At 38.3% G+C, this 27,389-nt stretch overlaps 3 protein-coding genes and 1 long non-coding RNA gene across 4 annotated transcripts; 1 reads left to right on the top strand and 3 right to left on the bottom strand.

The window, feature by feature from the left end:
• Positions 1–2,153: 2,153 nt before the first annotated feature.
• LOC132106806 (leukocyte elastase inhibitor-like) lies at positions 2,154–7,958 on the bottom strand. Its single transcript, XM_059512822.1, has 6 exons — positions 7,791–7,958; positions 4,807–4,944; positions 4,462–4,579; positions 3,660–3,802; positions 3,357–3,524; positions 2,154–3,246 (listed from the first exon to the last, which is right to left on the bottom strand). Exons 1-6 carry the CDS (start codon positions 7,956–7,958, stop codon positions 2,839–2,841), a joined length of 1,143 nt encoding a protein of 380 aa, XP_059368805.1. The 3' UTR covers positions 2,154–2,838.
• Positions 6,711–27,389, top strand: LOC132106807 (uncharacterized). The gene is made up of 3 exons (XR_009424200.1): positions 6,711–6,836; positions 7,781–7,981; positions 26,795–27,389. It is a non-coding gene; the product is annotated as an uncharacterized LOC132106807 (long non-coding RNA).
• On the bottom strand, positions 8,151–12,972 carry LOC132106803 (leukocyte elastase inhibitor-like). The gene is made up of 7 exons (XM_059512820.1): positions 12,683–12,972; positions 12,420–12,601; positions 12,151–12,288; positions 11,877–11,994; positions 10,730–10,872; positions 10,450–10,617; positions 8,151–10,354 (listed from the first exon to the last, which is right to left on the bottom strand). The coding sequence occupies exons 2-7, from the start codon at positions 12,585–12,587 to the stop codon at positions 9,944–9,946; spliced, it is 1,146 nt and encodes a 381-aa protein (XP_059368803.1). The 5' UTR covers positions 12,588–12,601; positions 12,683–12,972; the 3' UTR covers positions 8,151–9,943.
• serpinb1 (serpin peptidase inhibitor, clade B (ovalbumin), member 1) lies at positions 22,488–26,774 on the bottom strand. Its single transcript, XM_059512821.1, has 7 exons — positions 26,669–26,774; positions 26,190–26,368; positions 23,852–23,989; positions 23,602–23,719; positions 23,341–23,483; positions 23,038–23,205; positions 22,488–22,945 (listed from the first exon to the last, which is right to left on the bottom strand). The coding sequence occupies exons 2-7, from the start codon at positions 26,355–26,357 to the stop codon at positions 22,538–22,540; spliced, it is 1,143 nt and encodes a 380-aa protein (XP_059368804.1). The 5' UTR covers positions 26,358–26,368; positions 26,669–26,774; the 3' UTR covers positions 22,488–22,537.

Consider the following 27,389-nt stretch of genomic DNA (forward strand, 5'->3'; position numbering starts at 1 on the left):
CAAGGAAAGAGGTTCAATTCTTGTAAAGAAGGCTTCAGGGCGTCCAAGAAAGTCCAGCAAGCGCCAGGATCGTCTCCTAAAGAGGATTCAGCTGCGGGATTGGAGTGCCACCAGTGCAGAGCTTGCTCAGGAATGGCAGCAGGCAGGTGTGAGCGCATCTGCATGCACAGTGAGGCCAAGACTTTTGGAAGATGGCCTGGTGTCAAGAAGGGCAGCAAAGAAGCCACTTCTCTCCAAAAAAAAAAAACATCAGGGACAGATTGATCTTCTGCAGAAAGCATAGTGAATGGACTGCTGAGGACTGGGGCAAAGTCATATTCTCCGATGAAGCCCCTTTCCGATTGTTTGGGGCATCTGGAAAAAGGCTTGTCTGGAGAAGAAAAGGTGAGCGCTACCATCAGTCCTGTGTCATGCCACCAGTAAAGCATCCTGACACCATTTATGTGTGGGGTTGCTTCTCATCCAAGGGAGTGGGCTCACTCACAATTCTGCCCAAAAACACAGCCATGAATAAAGAATGGTACCAAAACACCCTCCAACAGCAACTTCTTCCAACAACAGTTTGGTGAAGAACAATGCATTTTCCAGCACGATGGAGCACCGTGATAACTAGTGATAACTAAGTGGCTCGGGGACCAGAATGTTGAAATTTTGGGTCCATGGCCTGGAAACTCCCCAGACCTTAATCCCATTGAGAACTTGTGGTCAATCCTCAAGAGGCGGGTGGACAAACAAAAACCCAATAATTCTGACAAACTCCAAGAAGTGATTATGAAAGAATGGGTTGCTATCAGTCAGGATTTGGCCCAGAAGTTGATTGAGAGCATGCCCAGTTGAATTGCAGAGGTCCTGAAAAAGAAGGGCCAACACTGCAAATACTGACTCTTTGCATAAATGTCATGTAATTGTCGATAAAAGCCTTTGAAACGTAAGTGCTTGTAATTATATTTCAGTACATCACAGAAACAACTGAAACAAAGATCTAAAAGCAGTTTAGCAACAAACTTTTTGAAAACTAATATTTATGTAATTCTCAAAACTTTTGGCCACGACTGTACAATAGAGCGCAAGGAGAAGGAGTTTTTCTTTGATGATCCTCAACCAGATTACACAATTCTATTGACAAATGCTTTCAGTAAGATTAAACAGACTGCAAATCATGCGTTTTAAACCATATTAGTTTAAGCCGGTGATTTCTGATATAGGGTTTTCTGAGACCATACATCGAAAGCACATGTACAAAAAGCGGCTGTCACAGAATAAATCAATAATTCCACTACTCTCTTGTCCTCTGAGGCTGGGACTCTAAATAGTGTTCTGTGTTTGTCCTTGCAACCAAAGACAGAACAGTTATGTTTTGTTCAAACGTTCACGATGGCATTAGAGCTAGTACACCATTGTCGCTTGCAAAATTAAAATGATGGTACCGTGGGTATAAACTCACAGGTATTATAATGAGATCCATTTGACACGGCACCAAGGGAGAGAAATCATAGTCAGACGCCTTGTTTTCTCAGGCGCTTGCAGAAAAAGGCGTACCAATACAAAGTTAGGCTACTGGGTTCATCTTTTTCACGTTTCATTGGTTTCACGATGCACCGGGGACCTGATTATAGCACTTAAAATCTAGAAAAGTCTGATTTTATGATGTCACTTTTAAGGAAAAGTGACTGCTTATCAAAAGTTCTACATTATTATTACACACTCTCTGGAGTACTGGTCTACGGTGACATTCCTAAGTCAGATATTTCTTAATTTGCTGTCGATTATTGCAATGCTGTATATCAGTCCTCTCATCTGGGTTACTGAAACAGGTGTTACTTTCATGTCTCTCATATCACACCATGGACTCGCTTTCTCTATTGTCTCAGTTGTCAATAGTAATGAAATGCCCATACTTCACTATTATTATCCCAGCAATAATCGAAGAAATCGTTACTTTTTATGGAGTAACGCAATATAATAATGCATTACTTTTAAAAGAAACATTCCCCAACACTGATCTTTGCTCTAAACTTGTTTTATTCTGCATGAATAGGCCTACACATTGAATAAATGCATGATTTTCTTTCAATATTTTTATTAAACAGATTGTAAAATGAAAATATATGCAATATATGCATGCCATACATGATTAACAACACAATCTGAAATTTTCTTTTTTATAAATGCATGATTAGTAGCATCCTAGAAAAAAATTATGTATAGCTGCTTTGAAATTATATGTATTGTCAAAGCACTATACAAATAAACTTGAATTGATTTCTGAAAGATCATGTGACACTGAAGACTGGAGTATGCAAATTCAGCTTTGCATAACAGAAATAACCATTTTTACTGTATTTATGATCAGATAAATGCAGCCATGGTGAGCATAAGAAACAAAAAAAAATCTACATTATTCTAAGCATTTGGGCATTATTGTTTATATTTTCTGAAACATAACAAACACACATTACAGAACTCTCTTTTTGTGCTCTACTTGTGTTCTGAGTCAGCTCTACACGGATTCAGCTGCACAAAGTGAATAAAAGAGGATATGACTCCAATACACAGTCTTTATTTTGCCAGTTTTTTCCTAAAACGATTTGAGAAAAACTGTGTTCACTGATGTGTGTGCACTTTGGATGGGATAAATGCAGAGCACGAATTCCGAGTTTGGGTCAGTACTTGGCCACATGTCAAGTCACTTTCACTTTCATTACAATAAATGCTCTGTAATAATGTCATTTGTGATCAGAAAACAAATACAAATGTTCTGAATAATTTTGTCTGCTGAAATATTGAAACAAAAACATAATTTCTTATTCTTTAAAAAAAGAAGAAAAAAAACACATTTTAGGATGGGCCTCTGAATCTGCCAAGGAAGAGGATGCTGTTAGTGGGGTTGTGCCTGATGAAGAACAAGAAGGGGTGATCTGCCGTGAAACTTTCTGAACTGCGGCCACACAGAAATACAAAGGCTGCAGTGGCTGCTGCTGCCTCTGTGCCTTCTTCATTCACCTCAATAAAAGCTTTGTGGATCACTGCTGAAATGAAGAGCCCACTCTGTCTGCTCATGCCTGTCAGATCAGACTTTGTTTTCTGGAACAAAGAGCTCATACCCATCTCTTGCAGTTTTTCTGATAGGGAGGTCTCAACTTCCAACTTGAACTTTGGCAAATGGACTCTGATATCCATCCATGTTTCCATTTTGTCTTTTCTGGTCCAGTCAAGCAGCTTGTCAAGGGTCAACTCGCTCTCCAGCTGTTAAACACACAGACATACATGCTGAAAAAAAAAAAACATGCACAGAACCAAACTATTCCATAGGATTCAAACTATCAATTCTTTCTGCTCACAACACTTTTGCTGACCTTCAGAAGAGGGTCAGAGCCATCCTGAGTTTCGTTTGGAAGAAGGATCAACATACTGAGTTCCTCCTTTTCATATGGTAACTCCAGCACCTGCAGTTTATACTCTGGGATGTCTCTGAAAGGGAATGTCTCTTCCCGGTACATCATTTGCACAGGCCGGCTCTCATTCTAATTGAAGACAAATGTTATCAAATGATGTAATGAATAATATATATACAAAAATGATTTTAAAAAATTTCAACATCAGCTTTATAGAAATTTTTCATATGCTGTTGTGCTCCTGAAACAAAATGCAGATTGCACCTGGTTTATTTTAAATGGCATTTCTTTAGTGTTTCCTGCTTCAAATACGTGCTTCCAGTTTCCTTTAAAGTAGATTGCATTAACCAGAACTAGTTGGGTGAGCTCATTTATCATATCCGGCTGAATAAGATCTTTAATTTTATCTGAAAATAAAACAAACAAAAAAGCATGCATTATTTATAGTGTTCTGATCATTTGCATGAATGTATGCATTTACATTTACATTTACATTACATTTATTCATTTAGCAGACGCTTTTATTCAAAGCGACTTACAAATGAAGACAGTGGAAGCAATCAAAAACAACAAAAAGAGCAATGATATATAAGTGCTATAACAAGTCTCAGTTAGGTTAAGACACTACACGTAGCATGGGCTTTTCAATAATATAATGAATAAAAACAAAACAGATATACATATATAGATATACATACATATATAAATATATACATACACACATAATTGCATAATGAACGAAAAGAAAATAGAATACAAAAAGATTAAGATTTAAATTTTTTTTTAAAGAATAGAATTAGAATAGTGAGTGTTAAAGTTAGAGGGTCAAATAAAGATAGAAGAGATGGGTTTTAAGCCGATTATTGAAGATGGCTAAGGACTCAGCTGCTCGGATTGAGTTGTGGAGGTCAATCCACCAGGCGGGAACATTTAATTTAAAAGTCGGTAAAAGTGACTTTGTATATACAATCATATACTTTCACATAAAGCCTATAAAGCTGAAAGTGATTCGCCTATAAACGTTCCCATCCACATTCTGATAGATTTGATGTTATTTATTTCTCACTCTCTGTCTGCTCTTCCACCCATTTGTTAATGAGCTGTCGTGACTCATCAGATGCTCCAATGAAGTCCACAGCCTGAAGGTCAGCATGGTACAGCTTCAGAGTGGAGTCCAAATACTCCTACGTAATACACACACACAAAAAGATATGCATGAAAGTCTCACATTATTACAGGCATAATAGAGCACCCTCTAATGAGCAAGACTGGAGAACAATATCAAAGATAAGATTTGATTATAAAATATTTGATATTGCATTAATTTATGTGGATATTTACATGGTTCACTGAGGCCCTCTTTGCATGTGCATGATGTGTGTATCCTTGACATAAGCTGAAATGGACTCACAGGTAAGAAGCTGAAGGTTTTCTCTCCGTAGAGGCGGTTGGCTAGTTTGAGGATGTAGGAGGCTGATGGGCTGTTGATTGCTGAGGTGAGGCTCTCAAAATGAGAGTGAACATCAGAGACAGAACTGAAGGACAAAACCTGCAAAACAAATTTTATAAAACCTCTCAAAAAACCTGTCACAAAATGTCACATTTCATTTTGACTTATTCAATTACAATTTAAATACCCAGTAATACAAGTAGCCAATATGAAAAAAAAAAAAAAAAAAAAAAAAAAAAAAATATATATATATATATATATATATGAATCTTTATTATAATGTTATTTGTTCATACAAATATTATAAATATATTTTTATGGACTTTTACAACATTGAATTATTGAACAGTTACACATTTTATGTATTTTCTTATTAGTTAAACTGAACATTCTAAACAATTTTTCTTACAGTGTACCTAACTGAACAATAATTATATATACACAAGCTAATAACATGCTGTATCATACATTTGCATTTATTATTGACCAATTATATAACTAGCAACTTAATACATATTTGATGTTTGTACTGTTAGGCATCTTTATCCAGCTCTCTTCGGGCTGATGTGCTGTTTGGCTGGCTAGCTGTTCTTCCTCTTTTTGTGTAATTTAGATTTAAAACATAAAAAGTACCTTTATCTATTATTTGAGACACTTTACAAAAGTTGCTTAAGTTGCCAAAAACTTTTTTTTTTAAATGCTATGGTTTTTTTTGGGGGAAAAAATTGCTAGGGTAGTCTGAAATGTTGCTTAATCTAGCAAAAAAATTGCTAAATTGGCAACACTGAATAGATTTGAAGAAGCAGCAGCATGGAAGTAAAGGCTGCAGCTAAAATGCGGAATGGAGTTTAATTTATTGTGCCATTCCTTAAAATGGCCACTTTAAATGGCGCTCTGGAAAGAAAGATTTATATGCTGAATTAACCCTTGTACTCTGTTTAGGGTCTTTTTGACCCCAAATGACATTTGCTGAAATAATAATAATAAAAAACTTTCCCTTTATCTAAATGCCATTGGATTGCAAACTGGCAAAATGGATTGATATCTGTTTGTATGTTAGTGTGAAAAAAATAGTCCCTCTTCGAAATGAATAGGGAAATGATAAAATCGATACCTTTAATTTTTAATTTGTCAAATAAAATCAATAAATCCACCACAATGCAGACTACAAAATACATGAAAATGAAATGACAAACCTTCCACACATTCACAATGCAGAACAATTACAGTCGCACACATATCCTTCCCCACCTCCCCAAAAAATCAACCATTGACATCAAACTGAATACTATTAAAAATATAGATTTTTTTTGTTACATAATTTGTTAAAAATGTCAGTTACAATGCAGACAACACGCAAAATCTGACAACACAGCACAACCACAATTGAGTTAAAACACACATGACCCCCCACACCACCCCACAAACCCATAAAACCCACTCATAAGAAATGTAGAAATGGCATGAGTGGCTCTTACACAGCTCTCTTACACAGTTTTGAAATTAATATCAGCTACAAGAAAGAACACACACAGAAATGATGGAGTGACACCACAGCACATCCACGATGAAGAATAAATGCAAACACACACACATAAACACACTAATACAAACATACAACACCACATGCAGGCTTGACTGTAATCCTGTCATAACTGCAAAAAATGCTATTTCAGTACAATAAATGCTAAACTGTTACAAAGAATCATTTTATATTGTTACAATAATGGTTTCATAATCTCTTAACATAGATCAAAATAAACAACTTGTGACAATATCTATACAAGATCTGTGGTGGGGGAAAGTTGTGGCCTAATAGTTAGAGAGTTGGATTTATAATCCAAAACGTTGTGAGTTCGAGTCTTGGGCAGGCAGGAAATGTAGGTGGAGGGAGTGAATATACAGTGCTCTCTCCGTCCTCAATAACATGACTGAGGTGCCCTTGCTCCATTGGCACCGCAGCATAAATGGCTGCCCACTGCTCTGGGTGTGTGTTTACGTGTGTTTTCAATGCTGTGTGTGTGCAGGTTGAATGGGTAAATGCAGAGCACGAATTCTGAGTATGCAAGTGAGCCAATTAGAGCCATATGGTGGCTGTAGTTGAAATTTCATTTTTTTTATTATTTATTTTAAAAGTGTTTGTTTTAAAGTAGATGGAAACAATTTGGCATTAAACTATGGCACACTGGCCATTTTATCAGCATGAATTAAAATAACCAATTTTGGTATTTTATGACACAAATTTTACATAAAAGCTGTGTGTATATATATATATATATATATATATATATATATATATATATATATATATATATATATATATAAATTTAATGTATTTTTACATTTATTTGTATGAATTAAAAAAAATCACAAATCTTCAAAATGTTTTACAAATGTGGAGTATTAATAAACTGAGTAAAATTATTGTTATTATTATTTTACTATTATTTTGTTAAAAATTACATTTTAATCTCTGGGGTCTCTGGAGACCCAAAACAGTACGCTTGTCACCCCCAAACGAACAGAGTACAAGGGATAAAGACAGTAAAAGTGAGCGGGTCCAATATCATCGGAATTAAACTGTGGGTGGGTCTGGTCTAACATATGGTTCCGACGCCCATGCTTTTATCAAATCAAAATCAAAAGAAAAACAACTGTATTTTACTTAAATAAATGCAGCATGTGTGTGTGTGCATATTCATGCAAATAAACCTCACTACTGTAAATGAAAATAACCGTACACATATTTGAACTGCGCAGTTTGTTAGTATAGGCTACTTCCTGTACTGTCTTTAATGGCAGTAAAAAATTCCAAACATCTTAATAGTCCTAAATGATTCTAAATTAGATGTAGATAGCGGAATTTACTGAAACTTGACAGACAATCGAAATGTGTAAAAAATAACAATATAATCTAGCAAGGGTAATGTGTCAGTTCCTTATACCTTTTCCATTTCTTTGGCAGTGTTTCCTCGGGCTCCCAAGTAGACCATGCTGAGCGCTGCGCTGATGCTCAGTGGAGAAAAGAACATGTTTCCCGCAGCGTTGCTCTCGCTCAGAGCCCGATAGAGATCCAGAGCGAAGAGACTGTTAGCACGAGACAGACCCTCCATGACTGATGAAAACTCGCTCGACGGTGCGCAGAAACAAAGAGGTCGTTTAGTTCAACTTCACCGCTAGTTAGTAGGAAAAGTTGCTTGTTAGCAGAATCTATATATTTCAGAGCTTCTTACTGTCACTCTGCTTCTTTGTGTTTTCGGAGTAGACTGTGTTTTCGATGAAAAGCACCCCACCCATTGGCAAGGTTTCACTTCCCTCTTAATTTTACCCTTTATTACTTCTGTCCTATCAATAATACATAATTATGTACTATAGAGGGCACCAAAACTATACAGTCGCTTTAAATTATAGGCTATACTTTTGACTTCACATTTGTCTCTCTTTCGGAGGTTACAAATAAAGAACCAGTGTTAATGACATTTACGTTTTTGCCAGTGATTTCTACGGGGATCTGCCTTTCTGATTTCAGCTATTCAGTTCTGACTACTATGTAAATTACAGTAGCCTATTCCAATTGTGACTAGTACACAATTTTGGTAACACTTTAGATTAGGGAACACAGGCTATTTAATATTAACTAATTTGCTGTATATTGATAATATGGTAGTTGTTGAAGTATGTTAAGGTATAGGGTCGTATTAAGGGATCTAGAATATGGCCATGCAGAATCAGACTTTAATGTGCTTCATAAGTTCTAATAAGCAGCCAATATACTAGTAATATGCATGATAATAAAGAACTAGTTAATAGTGAATTGTGTTCCCTAATCTAAAGTGTTTCCATATATTTGATATTTACATTTACATTTAATCATTTAGCAGACGCTTTTATCCAAAGCGACTTACAAATGAGAACAATAGAAGCAGTCAGGTCAACAAGAGAACAACGACAGTATACAAGTGTCATGACAAGTCTCAGTTAGTCTAGTACAGAACACATAGCCAGGTTGCCCCCCCCCCCTTTTTTTAAAAATAAGAATATGAAAGACAAGAAAAGAAAATGTAAGTGCTAGTATTAGTTGGTCAAGTGCTGGCATAAAAGATGAGTCTTTGGATGTTTTTTGAAAATGAGTAAAGACTCGAGTTGAGATTGGGAGGTCATTCCACCAGCTGGGCACAGTCCAGGAAAAGGTCCGTGAGAGTGATTTTGAACTTCTTTGGGATGGCACCTCAAGGTGTCTTTCACTTGCAGAGTGCAAACTTCTGGAGGGCACATAAGATTTAACCAGTGAGTTTAGGTATGTTGGTGCCATGCCAGTGGTCGTCTTGTAGGCTAGCATCAGTACCTTGATGCGAGCGGCTACTGGTAGCCAGTGTAACCTGATGAGGAGAGGAGTAATGGGAGCTTTTTTTGGCTCATTGAAAACAACCCTCACTGCTGCATTCTGGATCAGTTGCAGAGGCTTGACAGTACATGCAGGAAGGCCCGCCAGGAGAGCATTACATGAGTCTGGAGAGAACAAGAGCTTGGACAAGAAGTTGGTTGGCTTGCTCTGACAGGAAGGGTCTTAACTTCCTAATGTTGTATAAGGCAAATCTGCAGGACCGGGTCGTTGTAGCAATATGGTCTGTGAAGCTTAACTGATGATAAACTAGTAGTTATTCATGGAGTACTTATTTTTTAGATACTAGTATAATACTACCGGGGTCCTCAACTCTGGCCCTTAAGGCCCACTTTCCTGCAGAGTTCAGCTAAGGTCTTCAGGATCATTAGAAACGTCCAAGCAGGTGTGATTTGGAGCTGGTTGGAGTTAAACACTGCAGAACTGTGGCCATCCAGGAATTGAGTTTGGTGTGGTGTATGTACGGTGTGACTATGGGCAACAACACACTTAAACACCTCTTCATTACAACCCATCCTATCACTGACTCAAGAAGTTACAGTAGGCTAAAAGCAGATTCCTTGACATTCAGAATGTAGTTTTCTATAAGTGAGCTGGAATAATGTAATTTTAGAAGACATGCATGTATATGGTGTGATATATTTATTTAATAAACATCCAAAGAATCACACATTTCTTAATTTGTGTGTAACATTTCTAGGATGGACCTCTGAATCTGCCAAGGAAGAGGATGCTGTTAGTGGGGTTGTGCCTGATGAAGAACAAGAAGGGGTGATCTGCCGTGAAACTTTGAAAGTTGACAAAACAGTCACACTCTACCATGACTGCAGTGGCTGCTGCTGCCTCTGTGCCTTCTTCATTCACCTCAATAAAAGCTTTGTGGATCACTGCTGAAATGAAGAGCCCACTCTGTCTGCTCATGCCTGTCAGATCAGACTTTGTGTCCTGAAACACAGAGCTCATACCCATCTTTTGCAGTTTTTCTGATAGGGAGGTCTCAACTTCCAACTTGAACTTTGGCAGATGGACTTCAATATCCATATGCATGGCCATTTTGTCTCTTTTGGTCCAGTCAAGCAGCTTGTCAAGGGTCAACTCGCTCTCCAGCTGTCAAACACAGACACACACACTGAAAAATAGCATACATGGCACCAAAATTGTCAAGAGCATCATCAAAACTATCCACCAGCACTTTTGCTGACCTTCAGAAGATTATCAGAGCCATCCTGAGTTTCGTTTGGAAGAAGGATCAACATACTGAGCTCCTCCTGTTTATATGGTAACTCCAGCACCTGCAGTTCATACTCTGGGATGTCTCTGAAGGGAAACATTTCTTTCTGGTACATCATTTGCACAGGCCGGTGCTCATTCTAATGGAAGAAAATTGCCATTAAATGTAGAAAAGCATAGTACATACAAAATGACTTCAACACATTGACTTTACATTCATTCCCCACATGGAGTTGCACCCCTGAATCAAACCTGGTTTATTTTAAATGGCATTTCTCTAGTGTTAAATGCTTCAAATGTGTACATCCAGGTCCCTTTGAAGTAGATGGCATTAACAAGAACTAGCCGGGTCAGCTCATTTATCACACCAAACTGAAGGAGATCTTTAATTTTATCTAAAACAAAAACAAACAAAGATCAGAATTTGATTATTTATAGTATTCTGATCATTGGCATTAAATTATACACATTTTACTTCATGTTTGTGTCTTTTGCACAGATTACAAACAGCCTATCACACATACAAAGTTAATAATAATAATATATAATACATTTGCAAACAAAATTATTCAACCCCCTAGATTCTCAAAACTGTTAAAGAATGAAAAAAAACAACATTGTTTGTTTTAAACATTCACAAATATAAAATATTGAAGTTTTGTGTAGAGTATCTTATTCTTTATAACCTCTAATAAACACTGTCTGTAAGTCCTTAGAAGCTTCTGTCACCTCTCTGCTGCCATCTTGACCCATTCTTTACTTGGAAAAAAAAATGCTTCCAGATCAGAGATAGTCTTTGGTTTTCATGTTGCCACTGTTTTTTTTTTTTTCAAATTTAATCAACTACTTTCAATAATAATGAAATCTGAAGACTGATAAGAACACTCAAATCCATTCTACGACTGATCCCCAAACCAAGCTTTTACCAGATTCAGATGTATACTTTGGGTTGGCTTTCCTGCAGAAGTCCATTAATCATCAAACTTCAGTCTCTGTATCAAGAGCATAATCTTTGCCAAAATGGCCTTGTACTTCAAATTAATCATGATAACCTACATGTAGCAAGATTTCCTTTTTCTCAGTCGCCCTGATCAAACAGCAGTGTTGAATAGGCGTTAATTATTACAAAATAATCCCATTACTCTAAAATACTACATTATCATACTACATCATTGCTTTTAATTTGCCACTAAACTGGTATAGCAATTTAAAAAAAAATGCTGGATATTTGAAAAAGTTTACATTTGTAAATTATTACAGTGGCCAGGGGGTTGAATAGTTTTGATTGAAAAACCCAATACACCTTCCTATTATTTTCAAGTGGCCCTCTAGGGGCAGTTACCCATCCCTTTTCTAAACCTTTTATCCAAAAAAACCTTCTCATATTATAACTTCTCACTCTCTGTCTGCTCTTCCACCCATTTGTTAATGAGCTGTCGTGACTCATCAGATGCTCCAATTAAGTCCACAGCCTGAAGGTCAGCATTGTACAGCTTCAGAGTGGAGTCCAAATACTCCTGCAGGACAAAATAGAGGCAGTGTCTCATATGACAAAAAATAAAAATAAATACATAAATAGTTTTAACATTCAGTTTAACACAGATAAGGAAGCAAAGCATGGATTTAGCAAAGCTCACGATGAGCATCAAAAGCATAATTTTTAATGGACTCACAGGTAAGAAGTTGAAGGTTTTCTCTCCATAGAGGCGGCTGGCCAGTTTGAGGATGTAGGAGGCTGATGGTCTGTTGATAGATGAGGCGAGTCTCTCAAAATGAGAGTGAACATCAGAGACAGAACTGAAGGACAAAACCTATAAAGAGAAAGACAGATGGGTAGATCTCACATATCTGATCACATTTTTAAGTTCGTTAATTAATGTACTAAAAACTGAAACTAGACTAAAATGAATAGCGCCAATGGTAACGTATTTATACCTCATACCTTTTCCATTTCTTTGGCAGTGTCTCCTCGGGCTCCCAGGTAGACCATGCTGAGCGCTGCGCTGATGCTCAGTGGAGAAAAGAACATGTTTCCCGCAGCGTTGCTCTCGCTCAGAGCCCGATAGAGATCCAGAGCGAAGAGACTGTTAGCACGAGACAGACCCTCCATGACTGATCACACTGCTAGAAACAACAAAACAAAAGCTGTGAGTATCATAGCCTACTTTATGCAACCTTCTTTCAAGTCACTAAGTATTATTTTACTTTTATTAACGATGTCCTTTTGCCGTAATTCACTTGTCCTCTGTTGGTTCGACAGCTTCCACTGTTGCCTATACGTTATAGGCTACGTGTTCAAAATATTCACTTGATGCTCTAAAAGATGTAATTATCTTGAAAATGTCCCATAAGAATGCTTTTAATAGTGCGCTGCATTGGTGTTGTTGCTGGAGTATTGTCCGGAGAGGGCTCCGCCCCGCTGTTAGAATGTCCGCAGAACGAAAAGGGCGTTTCAAAAATATTTTTTCAACCGATTTAGGCCTACACGAGTTGCAGTGAAGTAACATATGACACCGAGGTTCCAATGCGTATGGCAAGCCGTTTTATCTTAAAGTATTCCCAACGTTGCTCGTCATAATTGCATTTTTACTAGTAACAATTCAATTACACTTAAAAAAAGTGGGATTTCCCAATGCTTTGAATTTACTTAATTTTAATGTGTACATCGGTCCCACATGATCAGAATGTGTTCAACTGACATAATTTTCCTCTTTTTCTTAAAGACTTATTGCTTGCCAAACCAACATTCACATTAAGACTACTTAAAATAATCATGTCTATTCAAGAAATTATTTGTAGTTCCTGCTTATCATTACACAAATGCATTGTGTACTGTAAAAGTGATTTCATTGATTTCTTAATGCTAGTATTAATCAAAAACACAGTTGCCATGAATTGATTACACAGAAGAAAAAAACACTTTAATGCATCAATAGCATAAGTATTGTCAAATTGGATGAAGAACAGCAAGACATTGATAAACCTACTATTAACTGTTGTCAGTATCGATTAAGAACAGCAAAGACATTTGTAAAAATATTAACTATCCCAGAAGACTTAAAAGTGCATATACTAAACAGTATACTGTTAGAACAAACAAAAAGAAAACACTTAAGCAATCCAAACATGGCACAAAGTGAAAGTTAAAATAGAGCAATAGCTTGTTACAGTTCACTGGAGGTTAACCATGCATCTTAAAGTGATAGTTCACCCCCAAAAAAATCTAAATTCTGTCATTTATTACTCACCTTTCATGTTGTTCCAAATCTGTAAGACCGTCGTTCATCTTCAGAACACAAATTAAGATATTTTTGATTAAATCTGAGAGCTCTCTGACCCTCCTTAGACAGCAATGCAACTGAAATGTTCCCAGACCCAGAAACATAAGGACATCAGTAAAAAAAAAAAAAAAAAAAAAAAAAAGGACTCTTCATAATGGAGGAAATCAGAAATATCTTAATTTGTTTTCTAAAAATGAACGAAGGTCTTACAGGTTTGGAATCACATGAGGGTGAGTAATTAATGACAGAATTTAGATTTCTTTTTTGTATGAACTATCCCTTTAATGCTTTCAAGGACAATGCCAACATCCTCTGGTTGTTCAGAAGCATGTCGTTTGAGAATGTAAATCCCAACAGTGGTGTCTTCAGTGGCCTCATTGATGCAGACTTCATTCATGCCCTGCACAAAACAAACAAATGTAGGTAAATGTATGGAAGTAAGTTTTATTAACAAAAACCTATTGGGAAAAATCTAGAACACGCACACACACACAAAACGTTTTAAATTATTTCTGATTTATTTGGAATGCCAGCTTTCATATTTTTAATTATGCGTGACGTCACAAAAATAAAGATTTAACAGTAATAGAAAAGTAAATTAAAATACTTACCCATATAAAGCTTGTGTGTTCATAAAGGGGGACCTGTAAAATATTTTTTTATGTTTTTTCATAGGGCAAAGAAAAATGTAAAACAAAAAGAAAACAGACAAAATCTAAAGTTCAGAACACTGCTTTATTATATTATTATTGTGATAGATGGCGAATAAGCCAAATTAGCCAACTCACATGATAACAGGGCTTTTCCGCTGGGTGCATCCAAAAAGGTCCATTTGTTCATCGATAATGCTGTTGCACCAAGGGTATCCTGAATTTGAGTCGTGGCTCGTGTTGCGGACCCTTCCGATCCCACCTCAATTCACTTACACTGTCCTATTGGAATAAAGGAAAAATCAATCTTGAAAAAAGAAAATGAGGACTCAAGCAGCTTGTTCAGTCAAGCAGCTTTTAATGATGAATAGCAGCACTGAGGCTCTAATGATGTATTAAGTCTATTATTAAAAAATAAATTACTGTGTAAGTTAAATTGTTTTGATTTAATTGATTTATCTCTATCAACATAATAACACACAATATTGTAGTAACAAGATGTTGTAATCTTTTTTTGCTGGAAAATGACAATCAGTCAAATTTGTGTTTTAAGCACATCTGACACATCCCTAAACCTGAAATGTAAAGCAGAACGTGCTCCACTTGCAGGTTATTGTAGAATATGTAAGCACACTGACATATGCATAATTTATTTTTGCACTGTTAATCAATTTTACATTTTCACTTAGTGCAGGTTAATGTAAGGAAGGTACTGTACTACAGATATTTAAATCCTTTTTGTATGTACTCCACTTCTTCACTGCCTGACCATCATCTTAATGTTTATGCAGTTCAATGTTTTTATTATTTGTTATATCTAAAGCACCTTGTTCAGTAAGTATTTAGATGTTTTTCATATCTATCACAGTCTAAGCATGATCTGTTTCTGTTGTTCTGATGAAGGAAGCTTGTGTTGGGCAGGATTCAATGTCTGTTGAGGCACATGTGAATGTGCTACAAAGTGAGTATCAGAAAACACATCCAGACACCTCGACGGTCAAAGACCACATGGCAGGATCATTCTCCTGGAGACGCTGAGAAAGCACGGAAGGAATCTCTGTGGAGGATGTACTCTAAAAATACACATACTTAAGGAATCCTGCTGGAGTGGGTATATTAAAAAAAAAAAACTCATCAACTGTAAAATATCTTGTTTCAAATATTTTCAAGTAATATTTTATTCTTCTGTACCTTTTTATCCCCTGTTAAAAATTTAAAGCAATAGTTTTAGAAAACAATGTAAGATTTATCAGTCTATACAAGAACATGAAATGCATCGTATTGTGAACCTTATACATTAGCTTCTGATTGTTTCTGCAGTTCTGCAGTGTATGTAGCTACACCGTCTGAGCCAAAGAGGATGCAACAGAATCTGATGAATCTGAAAAGTGTTTTCTTTTTCTTCTCGTTATTATTATTATTATTATTATTGTTGTTGTTATTCTTTTTATTTAATGAAAGGGGGACCCGGCTACACCTTTCCTACCATACACCTGATGGATACTGACTGTAAAATGTCAATCATAGGAGGAGCGCTCAGTGTGGTGACAGAAGATGGAATAGATGTGTGTCAGTGCACCACCCTTGATGAAGCCTTCATAACAGCCTTGTGGATGTATTTTGCTTTCAACATTGCATATCCACCATACCTGAGAAAGACACTGACTTTCCTTAAGAGGCACATTGTCAACATTAGAAGATGGAGACAAGCACTGTCAGTAACTTTACTCTGAATGATTAGCCTCTTGTATTAGATCCTCATTCCTTGACTGTACCATTGCCCAAAGTGCACTCGAAGGACATTCACTCTTAAGTTAATCCAACATGTTGGAGTGGTACATGCACATGAACCAAATAGCTTGCTCTATTCTTTCTCTATTCTATCTGTTTTCTTTTTATTTATTATATTATTTAAAAGCCCTTGCTATGTGTACTGTGTTAAGCTAACTTATATGTGTTATAGCTCTTATATATCATTGCTCTTTTTGTTGTTTTTGATTTCTTCCACTTTGTCCTCATTTGTAAGTCGATTTGAATAAAAGCGTCTGCTAAATGAATAAATGTAAATGTAAATATTAGTATAACCTGTGGTATAGATGAGTCAGTCAGCTTTTTTCTGGTTCCATTCTTTTACAAACCATGCACAGGAAGCATATGTACTTTTGGTACTCCGTGAAGAGTCAGTAGTACAGTTGTATTATAATATTATATTATTATAACTTATTGGTTACTTCTTTTTTGAACCTCTCAACATTTGTTTTTCTCTTGTGTAGGTATGGTTGACTGGAAGTCTGTCAGTCCAGATATGAGGAGGACACACAGAGTGGAGCTGGAGCTCAGCAGATGTGTGATGGCTGTAGATACTGTGGTCTTGGAAAGAAGGGCATCTTCACAGCTTTCTATTCAAAAAAGAGTTTGCTGGATTCTGTTCTATGGACTGCTACTACCGAATGAATGAATGAATTAATGAATGAGTGGTTTATCTATCTATCTATCTATCTATCTATCTATCTATCTATCTATCTATCTATCTATTTACTTGAATTGGTGACTGAAACTGAAAGCTAAATAAATGTTTTAGTGGATAAAACTGTTTCTATTTGCTTAATTGGTTAATGTCACTTAAAACAAGGTTACTTAACTCTTCTGACAAATTTTTAAATGTGATAATTTAATGGTTTTGTCATATTTATTTTTCTCTATCAGGCAAAACCTAGTTTTCTAGTGTAACACTTTACAATAAAGTTTCATTTGTTGACTGATGTATTAACTAACATTAACTATGAGCAATACATTTGATACAGTATTTATTAAACTTTGTTAGTTAATAAAAATACAGCTGTACGTTGTTCTTGTTAGTTGACTAATGTTAACAAATACAGCTGACTTTAAATGACTTTAACTTAAGAACAGCAAGTGCGACTAACCGTGTTAAGAGACGTTTGTATTCTCAAAAATAATTGTAATCTGTTTTTGATTATTGATAAACTAAGACCTAAACGTGTGGTGGTGATTACGTCAGTAAGCCGTTTTGAAGGTACTTTCGAAAGTAATTTAAAATAATATTCTTTACATCATTAACGCTGTTTTTACATTGGATGAATTTCAATTGGTTTTATAGGATTATGTGTTTAATTTATCGCTTTCTATTAATCTATAGGCCAATAGTGATTAAGAGTATGGCTTGCCTTTAGGCGGAACAGCCAGTTTTCGCTAAACCTTTTGCCACGCCCCCTAACTTTCTTTCCACCAATGAGAAACCTTTCGACACGCCCACCTTTTGCCACACCCATTGCTCCAGGCTTTAGTTACCCCTACTTGGCATCTTTTTGTGTCTAATGAATACATGTTTTTACTACTAAGAATACAATTGTAGATCTCTGTAATTAGGTTTCTTGCTAGTAAGAATTTAATTAGAGAGCTCTGTAATTGCATTTTTACTAGTAAGAACTGAATAAGAGCTCTCTTAATTGTAATTCTTACTAGTTAGAATTCAATTGTAGAGCTTTCTAACAGAATTCTTACTAGTAAGAATTGAATTAGAGCTCTATAATCATAACTGTTACTAGTAAATACTGAATCAGAGAGTTCTCTAATTCAGTTCTAACTAGTAAGAATGCAGTTGCAGAGCTCTCTAATTGAATTAGAGAACTCTGTAATTGTAACTAGTAAAAATTGCATTGTTACTAGTAAGAATTATATTGTAGAGCTCTTTAATTGAATTGTTACTAGTAAAAATGCCATTGACGAATAACGCTGGGAATATTTTAAGATAAAACAGCTTGCCATAGATGCGCGTATGGAGCACGCAGCGCAATTTCCAGTGAAGTTTCTTTTCGAGGGGTGCATTGTTTCCACAAAATCACGTGATAGCCTCACTTTCTATCCAGTCACGTGCGTGATTAGGTTTGCGTGTTAACTCTTTACCTGTCCCAAATGGCACATTAAACCCTCACAGTCTTACTCTGAGTCCGCACTTTCATGACGTAATGCTTTGACTGTCGGGGAAAGTCTGTGGCGGAGCTTGACCCAGTGCGGGCTCGGTAGAAGTAAGGATCGAGCGCGCATAAACATCCGCAGAGGGGCGCTCGCGAGCACTCTTCTGAACGCTAAAATGACAAATGGGACACCCTACGGCAGGGATAGGGAACTTCGGTCCTGGAGGGCCACTCTCCTGCAGAGTTTAACTCCAACCCTAATTAAACACCCCTGAACAAGGCAATCAGTGTTTTCGGGATTACTAGATAGATACAGGCAAGTGAGTTTTTATGAGGGGTGAAGCTAAACTCTGAGTGGCCCTCCAGGACCGGAGTTGCCTATCCCTGCCCTATGGTCTCGTGGACTTGAAGTGAAGTGTTCCATTTGGGACAGGGCCATGGTTTGAGATGCGTTCCCTTTCATAGGTCACTTCGATGCTGCGTCGACGTCACCGTATGGGAACACCTCTCGGTGTGACGAATGTCTGAAGCCCTATACCATCCCGCCAATCCTATTGGCCAAATAGCGCTTGGCACCACCCTACGCATGCTTACGCATCGTATACCTGAGTGCTGCGCGCTATTTCACTCAGATTTCATTTCCTTCAGGAAAGCGAATCATCTGTGCCCTAAGGAAATCATCTCGCGTTCTCAGCGGTTTTTTCTTCGAGCAGTGTTCAACTCCTTTTCGCGGACGCGATGAGTCAACGAAAGGTAAGAGCCGTATAATGGGTTTATAACGGGGAGGCACTCATGAGAGGTTCGTTAGCAGCCTCTCTACATGTTCTCTCCATGATAGCCTGCGGCTACAGTTCTGCGCTCTGGAGTGTATTTTCTATAGGTCGCCTCGCGTCTAACCCCCAACGTTACGCTTCTGCGGTCGCCGAGGCGCCGCACGAGGTGGTGGTTTGGAGGTTTTGAGGTCCTGGAAGCAGCCTTAATCTGCGCACGTTACCAACGCCGCGGGTTTCGCCACCATTGCTGACATGGCGGACTGCTGTTATACAGCGATGCCGCTGGTGGACGAACTCTCTAGCCGAACGGATCGCACTGAACTCGGCCGCAGCCTAAAGGCTCGTCGAAGGCGTGTCGAGTCGTGTCTAATCTCGGCAAATTTACTTCACTTTATGGCGGTTCTTAACGAGAAAGATATTACAACCGGAGGCGGTGAAAAAGCTGCGGGGGGCAACAGATTTGGCGCTAAGTGCTACCAAACATACTGCCCGAGCAGTGAACAGTTCTATGACGGGGATGTTAACGGTCGAGCGCCACCTTGGCTAATCTTGCCGACATTACAAAAACCTGAGTTGGACGGCAAAAGCCTTCTGCCTCTATCCCCTTACAGCAGTTCCTATACTTCGGCTGTTCGTCAGGGACTGTGCCCTCCACTAGAGAGTGCTGTTGGACTGCTAACGCACATCCAACCCTCTCACTGCAGTCCCCACGCTCTAACATTGACACTCTGCACAATCCAGCCTTCAGAGTTTGAGAGACGGCACAAGAGGCTGACTAAGACGGCCTGTTTATGACGGCTCACACAGCTACCATAATCACGCTAGCGGTGTGACCCGATGTTCATTTTGTTGGATTTAATTCTGCCGTGGATACGCTTCAAGATTAGACACAACGAAACGTAGTGACTTTGACACATGTGCTTTCCTTGCTTACGGACGCTGTGAGCTTTCCGTGCTCGGACGTTAATGCATTTGGGAATGCTGCAGGTGGAGGCTTGGAAACCACTACGTTTTATGGGCTGCAGGGCAGCGCTTGCCCGGCATTTTCACTATGGGTGTTACGCACAATTCGTCACGGATACACCATTCAGTTCAGAAAGGCCCGCCTTTTTGCCGTGGAAATCTTCCCATGGTTGTTAACCAATCGTGGTGCTGCGGCAGGAGCATCTCTGCGGGGAATAGGGGCTATAAAAGTAGACCCCTCTCAGATGGAGTCAGGTTTTACAGCCGCTATTTAGGTAAAATAAATAAAAGTGACGATTTACGCCGTTTGAATCTTGCACTCAAGATGAGCAAAATCTAGATGTTAACGGTAAAGTCTATTCTGTCTCAGATTCAACCAAACAGTTGGTTTGTCACAATCGATCTGAAGGATGCATATTCAGATCATCAAGAGACACAGGAAGTTCCTCAGATTCACTTTAGAGGGCAAAGCGTATCAATACTGTGTTCTTCTTTCGGCTTAGCCTTGGCTCATCGAGTATTTTCGAAACGCATGGACGCAGTTCTGGCCCCATTGCGGCTCCAGGATGTTCATGTATAGAATTGCCTGGACGATTGGCTGGTGTTAGCACAATCGCAGACTCAAGCACACTCCCATCGGGATCTTGTGCTAATCATCTTAACAGCCTGGGCTTATGCACGAATTTCTAGAAGAGTGTTTTAATTCCCTCTCAGCGGATAAGCTTCTGGGAATAGACTTGGACTCTCGCGCGATGACAGCAAGACTATCTCTCCCGCGCGCTCAGTCTCTTGCGTCATGCGTGCGTCACTTCAAAGTGGGTCGCACAGTGACGGTGAGTTTGTGCCTCAGATTTTTAGGTCTAATGGCAGGGGCATCCCTTGTAATCCGTCTGGGCTTACTTTATATGCGCCCTTTTCAGTGGTGGACGACAAGCCGGAACATTTCACCCCATTGTCTTCCGCATCCAAGGATTTCAGTGTTTATTATAAATAATTTATGAAGCAAGATATGGGGGAGTACACTACACTTAAATGAAAGGATATTACCATTGCAAACTATATATATATATATATATATATATATATATATATGTGTGTGTGTGTGTGTGTATGTGTGTGTGTGTGTGTGACTTAACCTGATGGATATCCTCGAGGAAGCACTAAGTTATTCCGGCAGTCTCTCTCTCTCTCATTGATCTGTAACGCATGTTTTGTGCCATTGATTGACCTCGTCGTCGTTTTCCTCAAATCATGCTCGGGTTTCGCCGGTAAAATCCAGGTAAAATCCACCCACAACTAACTGCAAACTGTCATTCAGATCTGCCTCCATTTTGTTAGAAATGCCCCAACTTCCCGATCCGATCAATTCCCGAAGGACGAAATCAAGTCCCGCCCTCTCATTTCAAAGTCATTTCACTCGGAAAAAGGTCACAGTAAAGAAAAAAAAAAAAACAACTATCGCCACTTCCGTTTAATGGAGAAGGGTACAGTGTTGCCAACGTCTTTCAATGAAAAGTAGCTAAACCCTGCCTGAAAAGTCGCTAAATGACGTAATATGCGAATTAGCATATTCATGACGTAAGTGCGTCATATTATCTTGCCCTTTCTGTGCTCATGTACTGCATTTTAATGCAGCCAAAATTCTCAATAAAACGTTTTTTATATTTTAATGTTTCTGTTGTCCAACGACGGAATTAATATTATAATGACTGAAACGCGGTCCATTAAGACTACATAACCAGCTCTCAAAGATGTTAATCTCTGCACTAAAATCCTAGAACTGCGGTCCTAGATCTGTGGTCCTGAATCTGCAGCCTCCGGTTGTGCAGGAACATACTATTGGTTTAATGCCGACTTTAAACTTAAAGACCCTATCTAACCGATTATAGAATTTATTTATTGTAATGCTAATAATTTTTAATAAAAAGCGGTTGCAATATGAAAAACACATATTCATCTCTATAATAATACAATATGTAAAACTTTTATTTTACTACCAAATTAGGCTACATGTAATATGTAATTAATTTAACTTAGCTACACATTCCTCTGCATAACACGATTTTTGGGCATATGAGTTCCTGAACATGAATTATGGGATACTGTGTGTATTAGTGTGTTAACAACTGTGCTACGTTATTCTTTAGCAAACAAAGATGTAAGCATGCCTAATGACTACTTCATTTACTTTTTTTGTCCTAGCTAGCAAATTTGCAAAATAATTCTTGTGATAGTCACTAAAAACATTATCGAGGATGTGTTGCATTAGGTAAGCCATAATTTTCCAGCTAAATTTGAACTCTATATTAGTGTTGTCATCTCAGTCCAAATCCAAGACATTATTTTTGTGTTGCTGTGCTCTTAAAAACCAAAAAAATACAAAATGTGAATTACTGACATCTAAATACTAGTATTTATTGTTTATTTTGGTTTTAGACAGACAAACATCACATATTTAAGATGGGCCTCTGAATCTGCCGAAGAAGAGGATGCTGTTGGTGGGATTGTGCCTGATGAAGAACAAGAAGGGGTGATCTGCCGTGAAATGCTCCTCTCGTAACATACAGAATGCCACAATGGCTGCAGTAGCGGCTGCTGCCTCTGTGCCTTCTTCATTTACATCCACAAAGGCCTTGTGGGCCACTGCCGAAAGGAACAGGCCACCCTGACTGCTCATGCCTGTCAGATCAGCCTTTGGACCCTGAAACACAGAGCTCATCCCCATCCCCATCAATATTTCTGCTAAGGAGCTCTCAACCTCCAGCTTGAACTTTGGCAAGTGGACTATGATCTCTGTGTGGGTGTCCATATTATTTCTGTTGGTCCATTCATGCAGCTTATCAAGGGTCAGCTCACTCTCCAGCTGTCAAACACATGTGCACATGAGTCTCTGAATATCCACAAAATTACAACATTTTCAAGTCAAGCAGATCGGTATGAAAACTTTTTGCTGACCTTATGAAGAGGGTCAGAGCCATCCTGACTTTCCTCAGGAAGAAGGATCAGCATGCTGAGCTCCTCCTTTACGTATGGCAACTCCAGCACTTGCAAGCGGTGGTCATAAACATAGTTGAAGGGGAACTTTTTCTTCTGGTACATCATTTGCACTGTACTGCGCTCATTCTGATGGAAGACAAATACACATACCAATGAGAAAGTGAACATGAAAAAGAGTATGACCCTCTATGAAGTAGATATGATTTAGTATGCTTTGAGTGAATACATGCCACTGCATTTTACAATAGTTTGCATACAGACCTGGTTCATTTTAAATGGCATTTCTTTAGTGTCTTGAGCATTAAATTTCTGTAGCCAGTTGCCTTTGAAGTAGATGGCATTAACCAGAGCTAGTTGGGTCATTCCGGTCACCATTCCAGGTTTGATAAGGTCTTTGATTTTATCTGAAAAACAAAAGTTTACTGACTTCACATCTGTACTTAAAAAGAAAGATATTCTAGTAACAGGTCCAAACTGATTCTTTAATCTGAAATAGAACTGTTTTTGAACTGCTCTTCTCACTCTCTGTCTGCTCTTCCACCCATTTGTTAATGAGCTGTCGTGACTCATCAGATGCTCCAATGAAGTCCACAGCCTGAAGGTCAGCATGGTACAGCTTCAGAGTGGAGTCCAAATACTCCTGCAGGACACATGACAACAATCATCAAGAATGACCTCTTAATTGAGAAGTTAAACAATAATGGATGGAAAAGAATATATGTCTTAGGTTTAGCTTCCAAATGTCTTTTTGTTAAAGGCAGAATTAACTCACAGGTAAGAAGCTGAAGGTTTTCTCTCCGTAGAGACGGTTGGCCAGCCTGAGGATATAAGAAGCTGATGGACTGTTGATTGCTGAGGTGAGGCTCTCAAAATGAGAGTGAACATCAGAGACAGAACTGAAGGACAAAACCTTAAAAGAGAAAGAAGTTCACATATTAACTTATTTACACAGGAGAGACTTTACTAATAGTTTTACAAAATTTGTCATATTTTTATTTTGTCATATATATAATAATTATATATTACTCTTTTATTAAAAAAGTTACAAAAAAAATGCCCATGGTATGTTACAGAATAAGCTAAGGATGTGCACTAAAGAGCCTGTTCTGAGCAGATTTATCACAAGGAGTAAACTTAATGTCAGAGTCTGAAGTCCTTTGTTAAAACAAGCGTTCACATTCATTGTCTAGTTGAGTCTGAAATTAAAGTAAATCATGGCAGCAAGCTTAGGGCATGCACAAGTTGGCTTTTGTGGCTAAAATCTCAGTTGTTGTTTTCTCCTTTCAGATCTGGATGGATTTTTCAGTTTTTTTAAGCTCCTTCTAATAGAGCAGCTTGAAAGAGAGAGAGAGAGGTGTGTGCAGCTGTAATCATTTGTTTATATTTGTTTACACTACTCCAGCTCTCCCTCTTTCTGTTGAGTTAGTCTCTCTCTGGTAGTAGCCTACCACAGCCTGCATGTGCTCTTAGGCTAATCAAATGTCCTGCCCTGTCTAGGTCTTCAATAAACATCAAATGCTTTGCATTTGATTTCAGTCTAACCATGCAAATATACTTTCTTATAGATTGATGATGTATGGTTGAAGTCAGCATATAGCACTTAAGTGTTTAAGTAACTTGGATTATTTTCAATACTTCTATAGGCAAGTTAACATGTAACCACTTTGGCTATACAATAAACTATAGATATGCTATGGTATTCACCGCTTAAACTGAATGACAATAAAATTCTGAATGAGAGCACATTTTCTGCATTAAGAAATTTTCTTGAATTCTTACCATCCATTGACAAGTAACTGAAATGACAAGAAGAATTTACTGAATGATAATGTCAACTCAAACTTTCAGAGTTACCCAACAGAAATGAGTCATCATTTCTAGACAATATTTTTTCAACCCTAAAATGTATTAGGCCTAATAACAGAAGCATTCTCACTAAACTCTCAAAGAATTCTAAGACATTTCTAAGCATTTTTTCACTACATCTGGCTTAAGTAAACAAACTCGCCAGGTAAAAACTCATAACTGTGTGCTATTGTTCGGCTGTGATAAATGCAACTCTGTTTTAAAGGGTAACTAAACCCCTGGTCAGAGCCTGACTCCACCCACTGACAATATTTGAAAAATGCTTAAAAGTGGGCAGATCACAGCGGAGATAGAGGGGACGAACCTAGGGCGGGGCTGAGCGAGTGCGGCTTGAACCTGTGTGAACTCGCAGTGACGGATTGATTGACAGCTGCTGTCAGAGTCGCTAAAATGGAGAGTGACTGTAATGACGCAAGTAGCTTTGCAACAGAGTGATCATTTGAAGTAGAGGACTTTTCTCCCCCACTTTCACCTGAAGTGGAGGATGTCGAGGTGTTCATATCAATTCGAGCAACTGGCTCAAACTGCGGAGTCTTTAACTCCCGCACCGCGTCGCTTTTCAGCGCGAGCTGTGTGGAGAAGCCCATTTCCACCTCCATTGCGTTGGAGAAGCAATCCCGTGTAAAATGCAGTTTGCACACTCCAGCTCTAGGCGGGAACTCGCGGTTTTCAATACTCGCAATTACAACTACTGACTCAATACAGTGATTTTGATGGAACAAGATGGTTTTATACTGCCAAGGGCGTGGTAGCTCGTACCAAGGGGCGTGGTGAGCTGGAAACTGCTTACGTCACTTGCCACCGCAACATCCAATAGGGAAAATCAACTGCAGTAGCCACCGTTCAACCTGAAGCACTCAGACGTTTTTATACCATATATTGTAGAATTAAAACACTTTATACTCAAATGTCAAAAAAGTTACTCTAATCAATGAACAGCACTAATAAAGCCCCATTCTTATAGATCATTAACTAAAAAAAGTTGGTTTAGGGTTTAGTTACTCTTTAAACTCATACTATGAACAAATATTTACTCTTGGGCCTCACCCCATTTTTTCTGTCAAACACGGTTATTTTCTCTTCCTGGTTTTGGGTTATGGTTTTGTTTCCTAGCTGGATTTCCCAGTCACGGATTAGGCTACTGTAAGTGTGCAGAATGCAAACTATTTGTAGATTCACAACTGAAAAAAACCCCACTCCCACACCGACCTGTTCTTGTTCTTCCAGATGCTTATACCTCATACCTTTTCCATTTCTTTGGCAGTGTCTCCTCGGGCTCCCAGGTAGACCATGCTGAGCGCTGCGCTGATGCTCAGTGGAGAAAAGAACATGTTTCCCGCAGCGTTGCTCTCGCTCAGAGCCCGATAGAGATCCAGAGCGAAGAGACTGTTAGCACGAGACAGACCCTCCATGACTGATCACACTACGTAGAAAAAGAACCCCATCATTTATGCAACCATCGTTAAAATCCATACAACCTAGCGCAATATTTTCACAAAAAGCAGCAAAGAGTATTGAGCAGATCTAGAGTGTAAACAATATGGTTTATGAATTGCCAGCGTTAGTAGCCTATACAAAAAACATCTTTAGACTGTTGTCCATTCTGATAATATAATGTCCTTTTGTTTTCACATATTTAGCTAATAATATGCCCATCACCGTTAATATTTAGCTTGCGCGCAGAGGTTTGATTACTGTGAGAGAAACAGGAAGTTGCACGTACATTTGCGTTTATTCCAGTGGAAGCGACACTCCAGTTCCGAGCACCTGCTTTTGAGAATTGAATGTGTAGCCTACAGATTAAGTATTACCTACCTTTTGAATAAATGTAAATGTAATGTTATAAAAGATGCTTGTCCCAAAAGAACATCTGACTGAAAGAGAATCCTGCCCTAGACTCATGCGCTATATAAATGGACCAGCAACGCCCATAAAGTGTAGAACAAGCTAGACAGGTAAACTGCATGAGTTAGACTTATCACAGGTGAGTCAGTCTCACAACCCCCCACCCTTTTATTACCTTTTCATGTGCTTCCATCATTTTACTGCATAATGTGCAACTTTTTAACCAGCCAAGTTCAAAAGCGAGTGAAAACATTTGTTGGAAAGGTTGAGTGTGCTTTCTATGGAGAGGCAGAGAGAGTGGACAATAGGAAAAACAATTGTTTTGTCAGCAACACAAGGCAGATGCATTCAATGAATGTGACAGCTCTGGACTAATCAGTTGGACTTTGTGCATAAAGGGTGAGTCACACTAGTGGATCAGAGGTTCTGCACAATAAAACCTTGTCAACTGCCTTTCACAATAGGCGCTGTGTTTGTGGAGGAAGTGTATGTCGAAAGGCTTCTTCGCATCTGTAAAAAAAAGGGTTAATTTTTTTCTTGAATGCTATCTTAAGCATATAGACCAGGGGTGGCAGCCCTGCTGAGTTCAGCTCCAACCC

Source organism: Carassius carassius, chromosome 27 (assembly GCF_963082965.1).
Source record: "Carassius carassius chromosome 27, fCarCar2.1, whole genome shotgun sequence".
Classification (NCBI taxonomy): domain Eukaryota; kingdom Metazoa; phylum Chordata; class Actinopteri; order Cypriniformes; family Cyprinidae; genus Carassius; species Carassius carassius.